At 38.3% G+C, this 19,390-nt stretch overlaps 1 protein-coding gene across 9 annotated transcripts in view; it reads right to left on the minus strand.

Moving 5' to 3' along the window:
• Positions 1 to 19,390, minus strand: part of Sipa1l1 (signal induced proliferation associated 1 like 1) — a 364,872-nt gene that overhangs the window by 113,070 nt on the left and 232,412 nt on the right. For all 9 annotated transcript variants that reach the window (XM_071607707.1, XM_071607706.1, XM_071607705.1 and 6 more), the window contains 2 exons: positions 6,500 to 6,630; positions 834 to 1,022 (listed from right to left, as the gene is read on the minus strand). In XM_071607707.1, coding sequence (XP_071463808.1) covers positions 834 to 1,022; positions 6,500 to 6,630 — 320 coding nt within the window. The remainder of the gene's footprint in view (positions 1 to 833; positions 1,023 to 6,499; positions 6,631 to 19,390) is intronic.

The raw sequence follows: 19,390 nt of genomic DNA on the forward strand, positions 1-19,390 counted from the left end.
CCAAGCAGAATGTGGATAACATTCTCTGGTTAGAGACAGTTTCAGATGTTAACTCTTCTTCCTTTAGGCAACCTTTATATGGATTATCCTATCATGCATTAACCTCAAAAGGACCTCTACATTTTGGAATGTGAAGTATTAAGGAAGTGAATCATAAGCATTTTAAGTCTGTGGTATTTATTGGGCCCCAAATTTTAAAATTTTATGTTTATAAATCTTGGCTAAAATTTATTTTTGGTGTTACTAATGGTTTTAAAGTCTAATTTTTTAGAATGGTGGGACAGAGCGACTAACAACTTAGGCTCCGAGGCAGACGACTAATCCCTGGCTCCACAACTTATTAACTCTGAGAAATTTGATTTATTATGTAATCTCTCTGTGCCCCAGATTTCTTATCTTTGAAACAGGTAATAACAGCACATACTCTTGAGGTTGGGAGATTATATGGGATAACATTTAAGGTACTTAGAACAAAGCCTGATGAATATGCTCATTAGTGTTAGCCCCTATTATTACTGTACTAATTATTATAATGTAATAACATAATTATGCTTATTGTTACTATTATTATTGCTACAACTTACTCCCAGATATTTGAAAAATCTACTACATGTATAGAAGAGTATCAAGAGAGATGAACATAGTTTAAGAACACAGTTTCAGTTCTGGCACTGAAAATTTCATTGGAGGACCAATGTTCCAGAAGTTAAGAAAACAGAAAATTAGAATCCTTATTAATAAGTGGTATCAGTTTTCTCTACCAAAAAAGAAATACTAAATCCTGTATCCTAGAAGCCAAGCAGCAAGAATGTGCTCTACTGAAAGCCACTCACCCCTTGTTCATCCAGCTTCATGAGCTGCTCTGTGACTTTGGGAGTGTTGAAGGCCAACCGCAGGCATTGGACATTGAGCTCGGGGATCACGTGCTCCAGCACTTCTTTCAAAGGAAGCCCTCTAGCCGTCGAGTGCTTTGCTGTTGAAGGAATAGCATCTTCTAAGACAGAACCTCTCAGTGTCATGAGCTGAAAGAGAGACAGGTGGCACAGTGAGGCCTCTCAGGGGGCATGAAATTGTTGAATAGGTCACATGCTCTGGAGGCCTATCTTGCAGGCTCCTTACTGAGCTGGGAAATGACTTTTGTTGATTGAACCAATGAGGAACAAAGATTGTGAAGAGTGAGATAACAAACTTTACACATAAAAAATTTGGTCAATATTTTCAAAAGACCAACACAAGTTCACAGGAATTCATGATAAAGTATTCCAAGGATATTTAGGTAAGTGGCACATAAAACATTCCCTTAAAAAGTCAGTAAGAGGGCTGGGGTTATGGCTCAGTGGTAGAGCGTTTGCCTAGCATGCTTGAGGCACTTAATTCGATCCTCAGCACCACATAAATGTAAAATAAAGATATTATGTCCACTTAAAACTAAAAAAAAATATTTTTTTAAAAAGTCAGTAAGAGCAAGATTTCTATATGGCCATACAATGCCACAAAGCATGCTAACAAAGAAGTTAAGGAGATACCCCAGAGAGACATCTGAAGAAAAAATGCATAGAATTTGAATGTTGCACTTTTGAATTATAAAAGGTAAATGCCAGGATAAAGTTTTAAGTTTCATAATGCTTTGTTGACAAGCATAAACTGTTCACATCTCCAAATGCTGCTATAATAGGACAATGATTATAGTACAGCAGTACAGCACTGGAAATTGCTTTATGTTTTCCCTTCTTTCTTAAAATATCTTCTATTATAAAATAGAAGCAAAGACATCTCTTTACATAATGATGATTTGCTGGAGCAAGTTAACTAGACATGAAGCCTGACATGCTCTTAATTTCCAAAAATTTTCACATGGCAAAATTGTTGCCATAATATAAATACTGTTTGATGGCATAAGAAATGCACCAAACTGAACAAATACCCAGTAAATGTGTAGGTTGTAAGACATTCTACTGCAATCACAAAGCTGACAGAGGAGTACTTATGAAGGAAAGTGTGTGGCGCGGAAGAGGGTGAGAGATGAGAAATACACAAGTGCGACCAGGGAGAGAGGTGTTTACTCAGAAAAGTATAAGGAGACCAAGTCCTACGAGGCCAGAGGCACAGGAGGCACCATAGTGGCTCAGGGAATAATGGAAGGCCCTGGCAGAAGGAATGGCATTAGAAAGGGATTGTAGAATAAAGGAACAATTTCTACAAAAAGAAAATATCAGATAAGATGAGCAAAGGTATAGAGATAGGAAAAACCAGGGTGAAAGAAGAAGGAGTGATTGCTACAGCTGGACCAGAAAGAACCAGGGAGGAGTGATGATGGAGCTGTGAGCTGGGGGGAGCCAGGACCCACAGCAGAAGACCCTGAGGCTGACTGAGGGATGTGCACCTCATCACTCTCCTGTGTGATCACAGGACACATTCAGATGGGGAAAACAATATATAATTTCAGAAACTAAATTGGCAAATGAGATATGAGAGGAAGAAACTGGAAGCAGAGAATACAGTTAGGAAGTTAAAAGTCTTTAGGTAACAGGCAAAGAAGGCATGATATAAGATTAGCAGGGAAAAGGAAATCCAAAGGAAGCAAGGCCAGGAAGTAAAATCTGTAACATCTGCCAACTGATGGAGGGAAGAGAGATAGAGGTTAGGGAAAACAAAATGTATCAGTATCTTACTCTCAACAGAAGAAATGGTACTGGAGGTATTTGCAATATATTTATTTAATGAGGATCTTCTACCCTTAAATGATTTCAAATAACGCATAGAAAAATCATCATTTACATACTATCTCATTTGACAGAAAGTGTTTTTGTTTTATAAATTATGGGCAATGGGTGAACAACTCAGTAACTATTGGGTTCTCCCCTTCATGAGATAATACATGCCTGGATAGAGGACCACAAAGACTGGGAGCATTTTCAATTTAGAAGCCAAGACCAGAAATGCACATCATTGCATCCTGCACAACAGAAAGACAAAGGCTAACTTTAAAGTCAAAGAAGATGAGGAAAGAATGACTCATTTTTACATCTGACTCACTGGCACTATGTACTGATATTTTCATTAATGGCTTCCAGAAACAAGGAGAAGAGTCTTCATAAAAATCTTTGAGCTTCTGAGTTTAAAAATACTCATATGCCAGAAGACTGTTCACAAACCACTATATCTACAAATTAATGGAAGGACTTTTTTGTTGATGTTTTGCAATGACTGACTTCTACTGAGATGAAAGAGATTGGCTTCTGTCTCTGTTACATGGATGCCATTCACTAAAGCCATGGGAGTGCCAATGTCAATGCCATGACCGTGTTTTCTTTTCTTTTTTTTTTTTCAATATACTGATTGGCTTGGGAAGTCCCTAATATAAAGTTAAGTGTTATTTTGTTGTACATCTAATAAACTTGCTTCAGTAAAACAAGTGAACTGACTGAACCACAAGGTCCAGGAGCGTGGGCAGGACCAACATTTAAAAATACCTCTACCAACGGGCATTAGCAATTTCACCTCTATAGCAAGTCTTATACAGGCATTAAAATTGAACCATATATAAGGATTATTTTTCTTGGAAAGCAAAAGATTATAGATAAGTTAGTGGTGATCAATTAAATAAACACTAGAGGAAATAAATGCTGGAGGGAGGGAGAAAAGAAAAAAAGGAGAAAAGAGAAGAGGGGGAGAAAGGGAAGAAGGGAGGAGAAAAGAGAGAAAGGACAGTTTAATTTTATTATAATTTTTCTTCTCTTGAGATTCTGGGATGGAACCCAAGGCCATGCACATGCTAGACAAGTGTTCGACTATGATTCTTCACCCCCAGTCTCTTGAAAGGACTACTTTAGGCATTAGGCGTATAGTAAAGAACAACTCAGATAAAAGTTTCCACCCTCACAGGGCTTACAATTAAGTAAGCAAACAAAATTTAAAAGCACAATATGTAAGATAGTGTTAAGAGTTACTGAAACATAAAGCATGGAATCAAATTTAAAATGGGGTTGGGGTGGGACTCAATGGTACATCACTTGCCTAGCATGTGTGAGGCTCTGAGTTCAACTGGGATCATCAAAACCAAACCAGACAACAACAACAAAAATGTCATAAATGGGGAGGGAATAGAAATTTTAGACTCCGATGTGGAGGAAGGTCCCTCTGATGTATCAGAGAAGGCCAGTGGGAAGGACATGGGGAAGATGTTGTCAGAGGGAAGAATAGGGAGTACTGAAGTCCAGAGGCACAGGTATCCTGAGGTCACCTAGAGGGGAAGGAGGCCTCTGTGGCTGCAAGAGACTGAGCAGTAGGAGTTATGGGAGATCCTGAGATGAGGTGGCAGAGACAGCTGGGAAGTAGATATGCCAGGTCACTGAGCTATCAAGGACTCTGGCTTTTACTCAGGAGGATATGGAGAACTTTGAAGGGATTTTGAAGGAGGATGGGGCAGATATGGATTACATTTCAAAGAGATTCCCTCTGAGCTAAAAGGAAGCCCAGGTTCAGGGCAGAGGCAGGGAAAGGAGTTCTCAGAGCAAGGTCCAGGTTTGGGGGTGAGAATGGTTGAGATCTAGACTTGCAGTATTTTGAAGACAATGGACAAAGATTGCTTAAAGAACAGATTCGGGGGCAGGAGGAAGGGAGAAGAGTCAAAATGTGACTTCAAGGTTTCTGATCTGAACAACTACAATCCCCAGGTTACCAGGAACTGAACATCAATCTTTAACAACAAATGGCCATGGTATATTTTGTTGGATGATTGGTTTTGAGGCACTAGGAACTGAACCCTAGAACTTTCTGCCATTGAGCCACATTCCCAACCCCTTTTTCTTTTTAGTTTTGAAACAGGGTCTCACTAAGCCCAGGCTGGTATTGAGATTGCCCACTGCCAGCCTCATCCTCCTGGGTCACTAGGAATATGTAAGCGTGTGCCACAGCACCTGGCTAGCCCCAGTGTTGTGAACAGCATTTGACACGGGCACTTACAACAAGAAAGGTGAAGGAAAAGGACCAAGGAAAAGAACAAAAAGGCTAACCCTGTGACCATAAACCAGAGGGAGGAGTCAGGAGCCAAGTGGGAAGAGGTGAGAGAATAGGAGGGAAAGACAAGAGTGGTTCTCAGGACACAGCTGAGTCAAGATGTTGAAGAGTGACCAGCAGAAGCCAGAGACAGGGTCTGAGAAAGAAAGGGCCCCGAGGAAACTCCAGTACTCTGCAGGAAGGATGGGATAGGACAGTGGCAAGAAGCTTTGGATAATGGATAAAAATACCAACAAAAAGGAAGCAAATGATGGGGTTAAAATAAAATAGCCCTGGGAGGGGGAAAAAGATACAACAGAAAGGACGAAAACATTTGGAAGTAAGATGAGGGTATTCACAGAAATCTTGTGGATCTGGGAAGCTGGACAAGGGCAGCTGCCTGTGTCTACCTGCCAACACAGGACACTCCATAGAGGTGGCACATGGCTAAACCAGCAGCTTTGAAAGTGGGAAGGGACAGCTCTTCATTTCTCCCTGGCCGCTGTAAACACCACATTAGATTTAAAGTGTTGTTGTTAAAATCCCTATTTTTAATTTCCCCAGAGTTCAAGCTTAGGAACAATTACTAAGTGAAGCCAACTCCTGAAACTACCCTTGATTCAATAGGGGAAATGAAAACAAATGTACTATTTAAACCAGTTTCAAAACCATTATTTTCTAGATACCTCAAGGGTGTATTAGGCATTAATGCATAAGAATGATCTTAAAGAGAATTTAGGATTAAAGCTGAGAGGAAACACACTGATAACTGGGACAATAATACCAATGTTTAGGGGAAAAATAAATAAATAAAAGATCCCATGATCCCAAACTTGTTCACAATTTTAAAAAGCTTTGTTGGCTATTTTAGTTTTGCTTTTCTTTTTTTTTTTAACTAGAGTTTCATTTTAAGATGAAAACCCATATATTATGTGTATTTAGACTCTAAAAGAGCCTGTTCAACCCACAAATGGAGAGTCTATGGTTCCAACTGTGTTATAGGCTTATACAGTGTTTGTCCAAGGTGCAGCAAAGTGAGGGTAGGAGAAATAAAGTTCCCTTTGCTCTTCTTGGCTCAAAAAATGTCCTCTGCCATAACCTGGACAACTGAGCTAAGTCTCAGGTAACCCGCTCTTCTCCACCAGCATGCCCATTTCTCAAGTTGGCTGGTGCTTTCCAGCTGTCCTGAGTGGGATTATGCAACTCCCAGTTGTGATTCTGAAGGCTCCGATCCCTTAGGTGACACTTCACAGACAGATCTTTCTCTGAATCAGAACTGCCTGTCATCTACTGCATCTATCCAGAGCTAGAATGCAGAATGGACCCAGAACTACCCACCTGGCCTGCCTCCATTGCCACCAGTGTGAAGACAGGAGGAGCCTTGCTTGCTCCAAGGACACTGTGACCTTGTGCTATTGAATCTGCTATTGCTCTGCAACTGCTACTACTTTACTTTTTCCTACTTCAATTAAGCTTCAAGTCTTTCTTATCTAGAACTTACCTCACTAGTTCGAAAGATCATTCGGTAGTTGTATGGAGATCCATTTTCCTTCATTTCTTCTGGTTTTTCCCTTCGTATGCTCACAGCAACTGGACCAAGATTCTCATCGGCCCCAAAATAGTTCCAGTGTTCTTAGGTAAAATAAGACAAAACCAAGTCAGAAAATTTACTTAACACTTGCAAATATTAGATTCTGCTCAGTATTTACTATCGCCACTCAGAAATTACTCTATCAATAAAATGTAAGCACACTTAATAGGTGTCCTTCAATGAGTTTTAAAAAATTAAGGCTACATAGGTTTCATTCTGGAGGAGGTAACACTGAATAGAGAGGGCTTGCTGGGTTGTTTACTATGCCATAGCTAAATACTCTACCATAATTTCTTAGAAGAAATTTGTGTTTTTTTCCCCATATTCTACCATTTTAGTAAGCTACACTCTGTGTGCTCCTTGATTAGGGAAGGTTTTTGTCAGTATTTTAGTTTTCACTAATTTTTTTTTTTTTTTTTTAATTATTGGGAGTAGAGTTTGAGGAGAGCAAGATTTCCCCCAGATTAAAAATATGTCCCCAGTTTGGAGAGAGGAACAAGATGTCTGATGGAGTAACTGAGCTTCTGAGTGCCCCAGGGAGGCAGAAGCCTGAATACAGGGCTCTGGGCATTACCAATGATTCCCATGTAGTGAGCACAAAAGGTACTCAACAAAGCCACTGAACCCAAGGGCTTGTGTGGGCTGGTTGAACAGGCAACTCCTAGGCAACCAGAGTGAACAGGTGATGATGAGTCTGGGGCCTTTCATCAGTGTACACAACTGCCCAACAACCCAACCCTAGGCACATCCTTGGGAGCAGGGAAAAGTCTCCACATGACTGGTGTCAAATTTACTTTTCATCTGACAAGAAGAAAGGTGGGGATCAAAATTAAATTAATTTATAAAAAATGTTGAGTTGATATTTACTGGGCACCTAAATATATAAGATTCTTTTAAAAATCAAATTTGTTGCTATGTATATGAGATGTTCACAGATGAGAAAATCCATACAACACAGAAATATATGAAAAGTGAGAGTAGATAACTTTTTCTTCAAACCTCCAAAATATTTTCTTTACATTGTTCCTTTACACGTGAAATGACTAAATGACCAACTTGTGAAATGGTACATTATTTGCATACAAAATGCACAACTATTTGAAAATTCATGTTATTTCCATACAAAATATATAAGTATTTGAAAATCCATGTGAATAATTAAAAATTATAGCATAACACATCTAATCATGTGGTTTTAAAGTTTAGATAATGTATAAAAGTATAAATACTAAAGCACAATTACAAGAAAAAAATCATAAATATTGAGGGCTCTTTAAGAATATTATAATCCATGGAAATTCAAAATAAGAAAAACACACAATGGGAATACAGGCAACAAACGTCTCGTTATGGACAACTGAGAAACAACCCAATAAATGTCACAGAATTCATGTACAAACATTCATGTACACCCTTCAAAGCACAGCACATGAGAATCACACTCAGAGGTTATTTACTCTTACTTTGCACACAATTCTAATAAGCTTGCTTGTCTGGTCTTCAAGCCCACTGCTTTATTTCAGAGGTGTGATAACTCCAGATGTTGACAAAGTCCAGGGTGTAGGGCTGATACAGACTTGCATGCAGACAGCAATGTGATAGAACAACTGACAACAAGGAAGAAAACAGAAAGGGAGGAGACAGAAATAGTATAAAAAAGCGGACAAGAACTTAAAGAAAAACAAGACAGCAATCTGGGGCCACTTACTGAAGGAGCAAAGAGCTTCCATTAACACACTTCAATACTCTCAGAGGATGTTTTAACACTGCACTACAGGACAACAGCAGATGTGTCAAAGATGAGCGTGAGTTGCATTCATTATAATCTGCTCCTTGCACTTTACAGATCAGTCACAACCAACTCTAGAAACTCTTTAAATATACCCCATGTACCTCAAGAAGGGCAGGTGGAGACACAGGGCCACTATTAACTCTTCACGGAAAACCTCAACTCGTCCTAGTCCTCTCCTCAAGCTTTCCCTGGTCAGCTTCCTTTCCGCTCCCTCAGTGCTAATGCTTTACACATCCTCTGTTCTCATTAGCCTCCCCATCACCTACCTCCTCAATCTCAGCCAATGACAATGCTGTCTATTTCACAAAATACTTCCTCCTCCTTTATCACCACTCACAAATTTATCTGCAGCCTGACTCTGCTTCCTTTTCCCTCCAATCCAAGATCTAGCTCCTGATATCTTTCTTGTTCCACCTTTCCAGGAATGCCAATTCCTTGGTCACCCTCTCTCTTCACTGCCTCCCTCTCTCCTTGCACATTCCCATCACCATCAGGTTAAAGTCCCCTTCATCGTTTTTACGCAGTTTACCCTGGCTCCAGCATGATAGGTGAATGGAGAATGAAAAGGAGCCAGGGTAAGTTGGCTGGATAAGCCAGGGTAAATTGGAGGAGATAACACTGAACAGAGAGGGCCTGCTGGGTTGTTTACTATGCCATAGCTAAATACTCTACCATAATTTCTTAGAAGAAATTTGTGTTTTTTCCCCCATATTCTACCATTTTAGTAAGCTACACTCTGTGTGCTCCTTGTCTAAGGGAAGGTTTTTGTCAGTATTTTAGTCAGGGCTTTGGGCATTACCAATGGTTCCCATGTAGTGAGCACAAAAAGTACTCAGTAAAGCCACTGAACCCAAGGGCTTTGGTTCTTTCTTCCATTGAAAACTTGAAAAACCTGCCTAATTTCTCACATTAGAATTGTTAAAATCTGATTTCCACTATCTGGGTCGCCAATGACTACCTTAAAGCAAATGGTACTTTTGTTCTTACCTTAACGCAAACTCTCCAGAGCATCTAGAGCAGATAATCAGTCATTTTTTCCTAGGAGCACTCTTCTTTCTCCTTTCTATGGCATCACCTGCTTCTGACTTTCCTTGTACCACTCTAGGCTACTCCTGCTGTTTTCTTTCCCTTTCACCTTGAATATCCATCCACTCAGAGACTTCACTTCCATCCCACCATTGACAACATCTGTAAGTCTCCATGTCCGCTCCAGACTTGTCTTAAGGCCTAGGTCTCTACATTCACCTAACAGAAAACTCTCTGTCCCATGGGAATCTGCAAAAGAGAATGCATCACCTCCCACATAAACATACCCAGTACAACCCTTCATGCAGGCCCCATGTCAGCAACTGCTACCAAATTCACCAGTGCTCTGGCTAGACCCACTGCCATGCCCTGTGAATGCTAGTTCCTAAATATCTCTCAAATTGGTCCACTTTTCCCCCTACTGCCTATGACTTAGGATATTTTCCTGAGTGTAATAATTGGTTGTCTTTATCCAACTTCACAGAGCAGTACAATGATTCATCTAAAATGCAAATCTGACTGACCACGGCTACACTTAAAGTCCACCTCTGGCTTCCTGAAGAGTCTCAGACTTTCCATGGCTCCCTAAACCTGCTCATGACCTCTTGGCCATTCTCAACTCAAACCTTTTGCTCATCCTTTCAAACTCCGAGCACCAACTTGTCTTTCAGTTGTGAAAACTTACTGTACTCTTTTTCCACCTGAAAAACTGCCTGGAACATTCTTGCCACAACACTTCTTCTTTTGACTAAATCCTCTCAACTTTTAGGTTTCATCTGAAGGACCCCTTAAGGACACTGGTGCAAATGAAAGGGTAACACTAATACTTGATTTAAAAGTGTTAAGAGTTAATAAAATAGTGAATCCAAATATTTAATACGCCACAAATACAAAAATACAGAATCATTACAAAACAAAATATATAAATTGATGAAAATATAATTATTAAATAATCATTTCATTATTACATGGCAGATAAAAACAATGTGATTTAAAAAATAAACCCAATATATAATAAACTTAAATATTAAATTAAAGTCTAAAAATGAAGGATATTTTGTTACTAATAAATTATCATTCAAACTTTGTGTATGCATGTGTGTCATTATCAAAACCTGAGTATATTTTTGTGCAATTTTTCCTAGCTACTGAAGTAGTAAATTCTGAGTTGGGGGAATGGTAATGAGATAATTATAAACTAACTTCAAACATATTGTTTAAACTCTATCTTCAGATAAACCCATCTCTAGTTTGATAATGGTGGAAAGATCTCTTTTAACTTATGTACCTATTTGTGCAGATATTGGGTGTGTGTGTGTGTGTGTGTTGCTGAGAACTGAACCGAGGACCTCATGCATGACCACACCTCGTTTTAATTGAAAAGACAGTGCTAGCTAGTATTTCCAAAACAGCATTTCCAGGCAGTCATCGTGTATGTTAGTTCTACTGGTATAGATGAAGATTTTGGTCCAGTTTCCAGTGTTGAACTCACTACTATCATGATTAGACTCTACTTGTTCAAAAGTCAACTTGACTTAAAAATTGTTTTTATAATAAAAGTTGAGTTTTGGTTCACTAACTATTTTTCTGCTTCTAAGAATTATGGATAAAGAGAAAAAACAAAAACAAAAAGAACCTTTTCTATGTGAACACAAATTTATCCAATTCAAAATATAATGTAGCATTTTGCCATCCAGTAGAGAATAGTTCAGCAAGTCACCTTAAATTGAATTTTAAGAATTTTTAGACTTTGATCTCAAGACAAAGGTGTTAGAGTTGACATCCTCAGCCTGGACCTTCTGGCAACTCTTGGCTCTGCCTGTCCTTCAGCTTCACTGGAAGGCAGTACCCCCCTCACAGCCTCCTGGCCTCTGGGCAGCACTTCTATATTTGCTCCTTGATGCAGCATATTTTATTTTTTCCCTACCAACCATCTACCTCTATTTTGTCTAGTTGAGCTAGTCATCAGCTGCAGGGAGCCCTTCCAACCACATTCAGCTCTTTCTTTCTGATTTGGGAAAATCAGAAGGGAAGGGGAACAAGAACAGGGAGTTATGGATGAGTGGAGTGAGAAAAAGGAAGAGAAACTGTTTCCTTGTACTTTTCAGGATGAGGAAAGTAAGAGGAAGAAATGGGAAAGTGAGGAGAAACAGAAGACTCAAGGAGGTTGGCTAAAGCTGCTACTGAATGGACTGAAATATTGATATCACACTGCCAAATACAGTGATTTAGAGCTGGCCCACCAGAGTGCCCAATACCAATACTGCAATCACTATGTTCGAATGATACAGTACAGCAAAGGTAAGCAAGTCACTTTACCAAGTAACCATGAAAATATAGATATTTCTTTTTTACAGATATGGCAACTATGGTTTAGAGAGGACAAGTCATGAGTAATATATACCACAACTGAAACACAACTGACTTCAAAGCTCTTTTTCTTAGCCATTATATATAGCATTACATTCCCAGAAGTTTCTAAAATCTTATTAAGAATAAAAACTAGTTAAAATTTGATGCCTGAAGGGATAGGCTATTTATCTAGTCAGATCACATACAATGTTTTATTCCCTGATATGCCATACAGCCAAGGTTTTCCTGTGTTAAGGGACAAAGGTACCAACAACACATCCATACATGACTGATTCCTCCTCCACTTTCAATGCTCTACTCAATACCTCAGCGTGTATTTAACCTGGAGTTCTATAAGTTCTAGGTTTTGAATTTTAAAAGGGATAATATAAAGAGTGCTATCTATGTACCTATTTGTGCAAATATAGTGTGTGTGTGTGTGTTGCTGAGAACTGAACCCAGGGCCTCATACATGACCACACTTTGTTTTAATTGAAAAGACAGTGCTAGCTAGTATTTCCAAAACAGCATTTCCAGGCAGTCATCAGGTATGTTAGTTCCACTGGTATAGCTGATAAATACTTTTGCCATCACTAGGATTCCACATTAATACCTGTATTTTTGGCTGATATATTAATAATAACAAAATTTTTACAATCTTGAAGATGAGAAATAGTGAATAGGTCAAAGCTCCACTGATTTAAATATGATAGTCAAATCACCTCTGCACACAGGCGGAAAAAGATTAAGCCCAGCATTTTACTGTAAAGGAGAAAAGGATAATAGAGTCACAGAGTTAGAGGCTTTCAACCAGCAATTTTGGATTGTTCATACTGGTTTTCATGATATCTGTAGGCTGTGTATTAATATTTTAGTTGTACATTTCCCTAGGGACACCAGCTTAATCTAGACTGAGAGTGATCATGAACATAAAAATACATTTTAATTTTTAATAAATAATTTATACAATTATAATTTATGGGTTAACATACTTCTGTATGATTATTAAATTTTTAAATAGGGAAAATAAGCATTATAAACCCAAAGCAAAGAAGCACGATGCCAACAAAGCTTAGTTACTATCTCATGCCTAACAGAATTAGAAACAACTTTTCTGAAATGGAAAAACAAGGAACATCAGCCCTGGGATGAAGCTGTAATATATTCGTACATGAAGGCGGCAATGTGGATCAGGACCAACCATTTTAGAAAGCAGAATGGCAATATATGCTAAAGTCACAAAAATATTCACATTCTAATCTTAGAGTTACCCTGACTATACAGAAGGGAAAATAAAAAACTCTTCAATTTTCTCTGGAAAAGACACAAATCACTGCAGAAAAGGGATGTTTTCTACAAATAACAAGCAGACTTGAGCCTCACTATGTGTCAGCAGACCAAAGAATGGACCTTACCTGAATTAAAGCTATTTCACCAGTTTTAACGTGCTTTGTAAAAACAGCCTACTTGGGAAGCTAGAAGTTCATAGACATGAACTCTGACCCTTAATATTTCCATTACACAGAGAATTTGGAAACTAGACCACTCATCATAGCATGAGTTTCTATGAAACTATTTCTCTCTGCTTGTTGGGTTCACACAGTTCAAATGTTTTGGTTTTGTAAAACTTATTACATCTTATGATGACTATTAACTATGTTAGAAAGAGAATATAACTTAAAAGTTAGGAGAATTAAATAAACAAAATAATAAGTATTCTGCTTTTAAAATGAACTCTAGGTTTGCCAAAGTGAAGGTAGTAAAAGAATAACCGCTTAAAGAATAAATGTTTTCAGGAAGAGCACCACTCAGAGATTTCCAGTCTCTGGTTCCCAAAGGGGTTATCCTAATTATAAGGGTGGAGGTCCATGAGAACTAAGTAGCCTATGACTTTGCATCATAATCAAAAGCAGGTCAGAGTAATGGATGGGGACATTTACAAAGAGGATTGGCCACATGCCAGACTTCTGTCCCAAAGCACTGTATGAAACTTATAATTATTGTTGTGTAAGAGTAATTGCCTGCACTTACAGAGTGTGTATGACTCTTGAGGTTGAAATTCTTCTTTATACTGGTAACTACTAAAATGTGGGGTGATCTACTTGCAAAACTGCATGGAATTTGGGGGTTTAACACAGCATTTTTCTTAGCAGTCCCAAACAGACTTCTATCTTGACAATAACAGGTAAATTTTATTATGAAGTTATACTGACGATAATAAATTCTGTTTTTAAATGGTTAAAGGAAAAAAAATCGAGAAGTTTGGCACAGTGGCACATGTCTGTAATCCAAGGTAGAGGGGATGAGGCAGGAGGAATGCAAGTTAGTGAGATTCTGTCTCAAAATAAAGAATAAAAAGGGCTGACAGTGTAGTTTACAGGTAGAATGCTTGCCTAACAGATGCAAGGCCTGTATTCTATCCCTAGTACCTCAAAAACAAAAGGAAAACCCTATTTTATACAGGGAAAATTAAGATTAGCAGATCCACGAGAGTTTGTTTTCTTTTCTGACCAGCATTAGTCTAAGGCTAACAACTATCTTTTAAAAATTTAATTTAACTATCAAATGAAAATTTTTAGCCTATAACAAAGGTTCGAAATTAAAACATGTAAATATTCAAAATAGTCAAGAGAATGCTATACATTCTGCAATCTTAAACCTACCATCAGTTGTGTCTGCTAAAGTTTACAATGGTAAAAATCAGTCCCAGTAATGGCATTTTGTGTCTATGGCAATTAATTGGTGGTCTTGGTTAATTTCCACAAAACCACCATGACCACATGAAGACTTACCTGTGGTCTCATTTCCTTCAGAAATCTGCAAGATGCTATTCAGGAAGGCCATATGCACATAAGATCCTCACTGATCATACCTGAAGCTATATGTATTTTGTCTCAATTGTTTACTATTCCTTTCCAGGCTCTGTAACTCAATAAATGTATTTCACCTTAGCACCAAACATTCATTCATTTGTAAAATGAACTAATGCCTCCTAAAGCATCCCAGAGTGCCAGGGTTACTGGACTCAGTGCTGGGAGAGTGCCTGCACCTTTGAGAACGAGGGGTTGCAAAGGCTTCACAACCCTGGAGTATAGGCACAAGCCTGTCAGGTGCATAAGACAGGAAGGGGAAATAACCTATTCCAGTGCGCTTAATGAGGGGGCAGAAGGAATCTCAGCTCCATGCGGGAGTGGAACATAAAACAGCCCTTTTAACTCAGACCAACAGGTGGGTTTCTTTTTTTTTTTTTTTTTTAGTTGTTCATGACAATACAATGATCTTGACATATCATACATTTGATTCAAATGGGGTGGGGGGGGGATAGGAAGGGCAGCAGAATAAATAGACACTTGTATTGCTGTATGTATATATGTGGCCATATAATCAATGTGATCCTGCAACCCGTACACGTGAAAAAATGAGAATTTATACCCCAACAGGTGGGTTTCTATCCTGCACCTTGCTCATAGATCTCTCATCCCATAGTGCCACCTCCCTGTAGAGAGGTCATACTACTCCACCAGCATCAGCCCTCAGCCTTCCCATGCTAGGGAGGCCATCTAGGGAAAGAGCTCCACAGAGTGGCAGGGGAACCCACATCACCTACATCAATGCACCTAGGCTTTAGTCATAAAGGTAATCATGATCTCTCAACAATTAGGAAAAACCAATAGTGTAGAAGAGAAACAATTAAAAAAAAAAAGCAGAATATATAATTAAGAACATATATGTTGTTTAAGGGAAAAAAATTTAGAAAAAAGTTTTTAAATTAACACCAAAAGAGAAACAGAGGTTTTTACAATAAAGAAAAATGATTGTGAAAAACTATAGGAAAACAAAAATACTGAATTCTTGAGGGATAAAAATATGACTACAAAAATAAAATCTAGTGAAAATACTGAATAATGGAATGTACAAAGCTACATACCAACTCCTCATCCAGAAGATAAAATTGAGTATGGAACAAAAACAGAAAGACATTGAAGCTATAAAAGGAAAAAGTGAAGGAGAAATCAAGGAATTCTACCACATATCTAAATGAAGTTACAGAGTAAAAAGACTGTAAGGATTTTAAGAAATCATTTTAAATCAGAAAAAAAAAAAATAATAATGTTCAAAGCTTCTCATTCACCTCCCTCACTTTTCTTTTTCTTTCTCTTTCTTTGTAGTATTGGAAAGTGAAACTAGGGAACCAGGATCAGGCACTTTTATCAATAGAAAACTGGATAATAATTTTGCATTTGTATGTAAGATGTAAGTACAGAAGGAGTCAAGTGAATTTACTGGAATTAGCAGGGAGCTTCCTTTTTGTATCTCTGGACTATTTTTTATAACAAGCCCACTTACACTTTTGTCTGATGTGTTTACTGTTCCTCTCCACTATAATGCAAGCCCCACAGGGTCAGTTCTGTTTACCAGTGCCCCAAACCACGCAGGCATGCTGCAGCATTCATTCATTTTTGGCAGTCATGAAGGTACAACACCCTTATCTCCCTTCCTTCCTTCCAGGAAGAACTTGCAACCAGTTCAACCACAAGAAAAAAGTTAGCTGCAATTCATATGTAGACTCTAGAGGACTTGCCAAGGGATAAGAGGCTGAGAATAGTAAAGAGGAAGAGATTGTTGAAGCTTCAATGTTTCACATCCAAGTGTCTAATGATAATGGAGGCATTTACAGAAGGAGAGTAATTAAGGGAGAAAAATGGTGACTCTCAATTTATGCACATTCCTTAGAAATTCCAACTGGACAGCCATCAGGTGGATGAGGAGAAAGCCTGGGAACAGAGGTATTTCATATGAATATAAATGTCTACTACATATCTTTTTTTCATAAAAAAATTTTGAAGTTACTAATCATAAAGAACATATAAACCATGATAATCAGATAACAGGAAAATAAAAGATGAATGTTGAAGCAAACATGTTATGATGAAGGCTGTACAGCTGAGCACTGAACTTGGTTCTAGGAGTTGAGATAAAACAGTAGATGTGGTTAAAAAAAAATACCTATCATCAGAAAGTCAGGTGTTTGGTAGCTGCTAGAAAATAATTTTTGGCACCAAATTCTAAAAGAAATTTCTAACATGGAACTTTCTACATGAGCAATGTTTTCATCATAAGTTTTATTGCAAAACAAACTATTTTCATATGACTTCATCTTAAAAAGATGACCTTGAATAAAGTCAAGTGTCCATGCTGGTGTGGCCTTCTAGAGGTCTATATTAACTTTAAAGTACAACACATGGAAGAGCAGCTCAAAGCACAGTCCATGTTACCACTCCCAGGAACCTCCAAGCGACCAAGGCTGAGGTTCTGAGAATGCCTTACCCTCCAGGGTGTGCTAAAGGTGCAGAGACTAGGTGATCACAGCTAAGGAAAGGGAGTATGTTTGTTTTCAAAGGAACGGAGATATAAAATCTGGATGCCTAATAGCCTGCTTGCCACTGGAAGCCATGAGTGCATAGAAAAATGGCAGCAGAACCCATTCCTAAGGTTAGCTTCTCAAAAACACGTTTAGTGTCCAAATCTCCCTGCAAAGAAATATATAATAGAGAATTAATAACCTATAAATGAAGTAGACATAGTTTATGTAATTTTAATAAAAAAATGAGAGACAAGTGCATTAAAACAATATATTATAAACATGTATGAGATCTTTCACTATTAACTGTGGCAGGATGAACTGCTAAGTTCAAGAGCACAGAGCACAACATGGCTCAGACTTGTTGACTGGAGCTCACCACTTAACTGGACATAAAACTACTCCTGTCAGAAAACTAATCTTGGGGTAAATATCCTGAAAAAATTCTGAACTCTAAGGCAATCTATAGTACTTTCCTCAAGCCAAAGTTTGCTATATTCTAGAAGGATTTTTTTTTTTTTTTAGGAAAATAAAGGGGAGCGGGGAGCATAAACAGGCACAGATTTTTTAAAAAATGTATTTAGTTATACATTGTCCCCCGATGTTTTCATCCTTCTTTTTTTTTCATAAGGCACTGCCTCCTCTATTTATAAGGTTTAACCTCTCTAAGCTTCTGCTTCCTCCTATCTAAAATGGAAATAAGACTTCTTAGCTATTAAATGTCAAGCTAGTGACTTAGCCACTCAAAAATTTAGTTTCTGAATCTGTGAAATGGGAATCATGGCTCTTGCCTTAACAGCAGGCAGACTACTGGGTGAGTGGTGTACCAGATCTGCCTACTTTAGGAAGGTGTTCTAACTTGAAAAGACTTGCTGGCTACACCTGGGCTCAGGTTGCCTTAGCAACATCTGAGAGGTTTCTTCATTTTTTTTTTCTCTACTTGAAGCAATGAAAAAATTAACTCCACATCAAGAATGAAATTGAAGCCACTGACTAGTTGTTAGCATAAGCACAAAGAAACCTGACAGAGCACACCTGTACCATCAAATGACAAAATTAATTATCCAGGGTACTGTATCTGCAGATGTTCCTCCCTCTTCCATAAAGTATTTATATGCACAAAAACGCTTGAGAAAAAAAAAAAACCTTTATCTTTTTTTTGTCCTTTTTTTTATCTTTTAGGAACATAATGTATATTTCATAACAACTACTGTACAGTGCTGTGGTTTTAGTTGTCAATTGCTCTATTACAGGGTTCAGCCAGGAACTGTGAAGCTAATGTGGCTCTCAGGGTCTCAATTTAGACGATTTTTCTTTTTGCTTCTACTTTCTGATGTTCTGATGTTACTATAAAATAATTCACTAGAACTTACAAAATAGCTGCATAATGCTGCTCATTTAACAGACTGGAATTTGAAGGATGGTTCTTGATAGCAAAATTACCAAAACTGTCACTTTAGTATACAGGAAATTACATGAAATATTCTTATAAAGTATGTTAAAGTTGGCTGATTACAATAGGGTGAGAGGTAAATAAAGAAAATTGAACTTTATAGTAGCAACTGAAATCCAGCTTGTCTCTTCAAACTGGTAATCCAAGGGCCCAGCAAACTGCCCCACATAGAGTTATAGGGGGAAATGAACAGTAAGAACAACAGAATTTGGTGTCTTAGAGTTATCAGAATAATTAAGTGGGCAAGCATCAGTTTCTCTTTTTTTAGGAGTGGAAAATATTCATAGATGAGCTTCAACTGTAACAGCAGTTTCTTCCATCCACTGGGCAGCAGGCAGAGGCCCTTCCCTACCACATCTTCAATAACTTGACTTTGTGAGCCATGGCCCACATGGTATAGAGATGGGCCTGTCAACACCACTGACCATGGTTCAACAAACACCACTGCCAACACAGCCCAGGAGATCCTGCATGCCAGGGGACGACAACCTCTGAATGGGATTCAAAACATGCCTCAGACTCTGTGGGGACAACAGAGAATAAGGAAGAGTCCCCTCCTCAACAAGTCATGCTATCTACAGGCAACACTGAATTACTCCCAACTTAGTATTTTCTACTTACAAATGTCCTTGATACTTTAATTATAGTGATGAATAAAAACTGAAGAGAAAAATATGTATATCTTCAAAGGAAGATGACCAGGTAATTTGAATCCTATCCTATTGCTTAGTCCTTGCCTCCCTAAGGAGGGCATGGTCACATCACTTGAACTTTGCTCACAAGAACAGGTTCATTTTGGAGTCCTAGGAGAATCAA

Source organism: Marmota flaviventris, chromosome 2 (assembly GCF_047511675.1).
Source record: "Marmota flaviventris isolate mMarFla1 chromosome 2, mMarFla1.hap1, whole genome shotgun sequence".
Classification (NCBI taxonomy): domain Eukaryota; kingdom Metazoa; phylum Chordata; class Mammalia; order Rodentia; family Sciuridae; genus Marmota; species Marmota flaviventris.